The 2,491-nt window shown below is 50.6% G+C and overlaps 1 protein-coding gene across 1 annotated transcript in view; it reads left to right on the forward strand.

The window, feature by feature from the left end:
• Positions 1-1,472, forward strand: part of MED1 (mediator complex subunit 1) — an 11,311-nt gene extending 9,839 nt beyond the window's left edge. Inside the window, 1 exon segment of the mRNA XM_009996971.1 lies at positions 3-1,472. Coding sequence (XP_009995273.1) covers positions 3-1,472 — 1,470 coding nt within the window.
• The last annotated feature ends 1,019 nt before the right edge of the window (positions 1,473-2,491 follow it).

A 2,491-nucleotide genomic window follows, 5' to 3' on the forward strand; every position in this document is an offset into this window, starting at 1 on the left:
GCCATCATAGCCATTCTTCCTCCTCCTCCTCTTCTTCCTCCTCTTCAACCTCAGGCAAAATCAAGAGCAGCAAATCAGAAGGGTCTTCAGGCTCTAAGATGAGCAGCAGCCTCTACTCAAGCCAAGGCAGCTCGAGTTCAGGCCAGTCCAAAAGCTCAGCTCAGTCAGTGGGAAAGCCTGGATCCTCCCCCATCACCAAACATGGCCTCAGCAGTGGTTCTGGAAGTACCAAGATGAAGCCTCAAGGAAAGCCATCATCGCTCATGAACCCTTCCATGAGTAAACCAAACATCTCTCCATCTCATTCTAGACCTTCAGGAGGTTCTGACAAACTTGCTTCTCCCATGAAACCTGTCCCAGGTACTCCCCCATCATCTAAAGCAAAGTCACCCATCAGTTCTGGTTCTGGAGGGTCCCATATGTCTGGGACTGGATCAAGCTCCAGTATGAAGTCATCTTCAGGAATGGGATCCTCTGGGTCTATGTCACAGAAACCACCTCCTTCGTCAAATTCCTCGACGGCATCTTCATCTTCCTTTTCATCTAGTGGGTCTTCCATGTCTTCATCTCAGAACCAGCATGGAAGTTCCAAAGGCAAGTCTCCAAGCAGAAACAAGAAGCCATCTCTGACTGCAGTCATAGACAAACTTAAACACGGGGTTGTCACTAGCGGGCCTGGTGGAGATGACCCAATGGATGGACAAATGGGGCCAAGTTCCAATTCCTCAAGCCATACCATGTCCTCCAAACACAATATGTCTGGAGGTGAGTTCCAGGGCAAACGTGAGAAGAGTGACAAAGAAAAATCCAAAGTCTCTGTTTCTGGAGGATCTGTTGACTCTTCCAAGAAGACTTCAGATTCCAAAAACGTTGGAAGCACTGGAGTGGCCAAAATTATCATCAGCAAACACGACGGTGGTTCCCCGAGCATTAAAGCCAAAGTAACCTTGCAGAAACCTGGGGAAGGAGGTGGGGATGGCCTCAGGCCTCAGATGGCTTCTTCCAAGAGCTATGGATCCCCTCTCATCAGTGGATCTACCCCGAAACACGAGCGCTGCTCTCCCAGCCACAGCAAGTCCCCAGCCTACACCCCCCAGAACATCGACAGCGAGAGCGAGTCCGGCTCCTCCATCGCAGAGAAGTCCTACCAGAACAGCCCCAGCTCTGATGATGGCATCAGGCCTCTGCCTGAGTACAGCTCAGAAAAACACAAGAAGCACAAAAAAGAGAAGAAGAAGGTGAAAGACAAAGACCGGGACAGGGATCGAGATCGGGATAAAGACAGAGACAAGAAGAAATCTCACAGCATGAAGCCAGAGAGCTGGTCCAAGTCCCCCATTTCAGCTGAGCAGGCTCTCTCCATGAGCAGCAGCACAATCCTTTCAGCTGAGCGGCCATCCCGGGCCAGCCCTGAGTTTTTGATCGGGGAAGAAGATGATGATCTCATGGATGTTGCTCTAATTGGCAATTAATTTTCTTAGCCGCTTTAAAAGATGAGTTGGATGCAGGGCCTGCGGGTTCTGGAGATGGAAAGATAGGAACTGTTCATCACAAACCTGCCACGGGGATTAGTGTGGGGTGTGTTTGAAGGGGAAACAAACAAAAACGTATTTCTAAGAATCTCCAAAGTCTGAGCAGAGTGTGGAGCCAGCAGGTCATTCAGCACAGCAGGCTCTGACTGCAGCCTTCACCCTGCAGGCACTTCCACTCCTGCATTGATAAGTATTCATGTCCCCACCGGAGCTGGGGGGTGTGGGAGCAGCCCCTGGACTGGGGCACCTGGAACCATTGGCTGTTCAGGAGGGTCCGTGTTCCTCTGCTCCTCTTCCCACTCCGAATTAAGAGGCGTTTGTTTTTAGGAAGTTTTAAAGGAATTATTTTAAGGTCGGCCTTTATTGTTTTTGAAAAGGTGGAAGGAAAGGTCGGGAGGAAAGAAAACACTTTTTTAAATTTATTTTTGTGGCATTCCTCCTTCCATGCCTGGTGCAGTGCAGTGCTGAGGAGCTTCACCTCCCTCTGACAGGAGCTGCTCTGCAGGATCGGGTGCTGTGTCCTGGTGGATCTCAGCATGTTATTCCTGGTCACAGGGGTGAAGGATCACTGTCCTGCCCTTGGTTTCCTGTTCATTTTAGCTATTTATTTGTGTCCATGTCCCAGTGCCTTGTGCTGCCTGTCCTCACACAGCCTCTGGTTTAACTCTACAGTGCCCAGAGGGACCTGGGAATTTGAGTAGAGCCCATGGATTGAGGCAGCTCTGCACTGGTGCAGCCACTGGGGCTTCGGTGACATTGGTGACATTGTAGCACATGGAGCAAACCTCAGTGGACCAGGGACTCCACCAGGTTCCTTCCCTCAGCCCGGAGCTTCCCCCAGGGCCCTGATGCTGCATGTGTCAAGTGACATCCTGGTCCCACAGACACTTGGGAGCCACACTTAATTATCCACTACAAATACTTCCAATAACGTGGATAGAACAGCTCGTGTGTGTTCA

This window comes from Chaetura pelagica, unplaced genomic scaffold (genome assembly GCF_000747805.2).
Source record: "Chaetura pelagica isolate M959 unplaced genomic scaffold, ChaPel_1.0 scaffold1420, whole genome shotgun sequence".
Lineage (NCBI taxonomy): Eukaryota > Metazoa > Chordata > Aves > Apodiformes > Apodidae > Chaetura > Chaetura pelagica.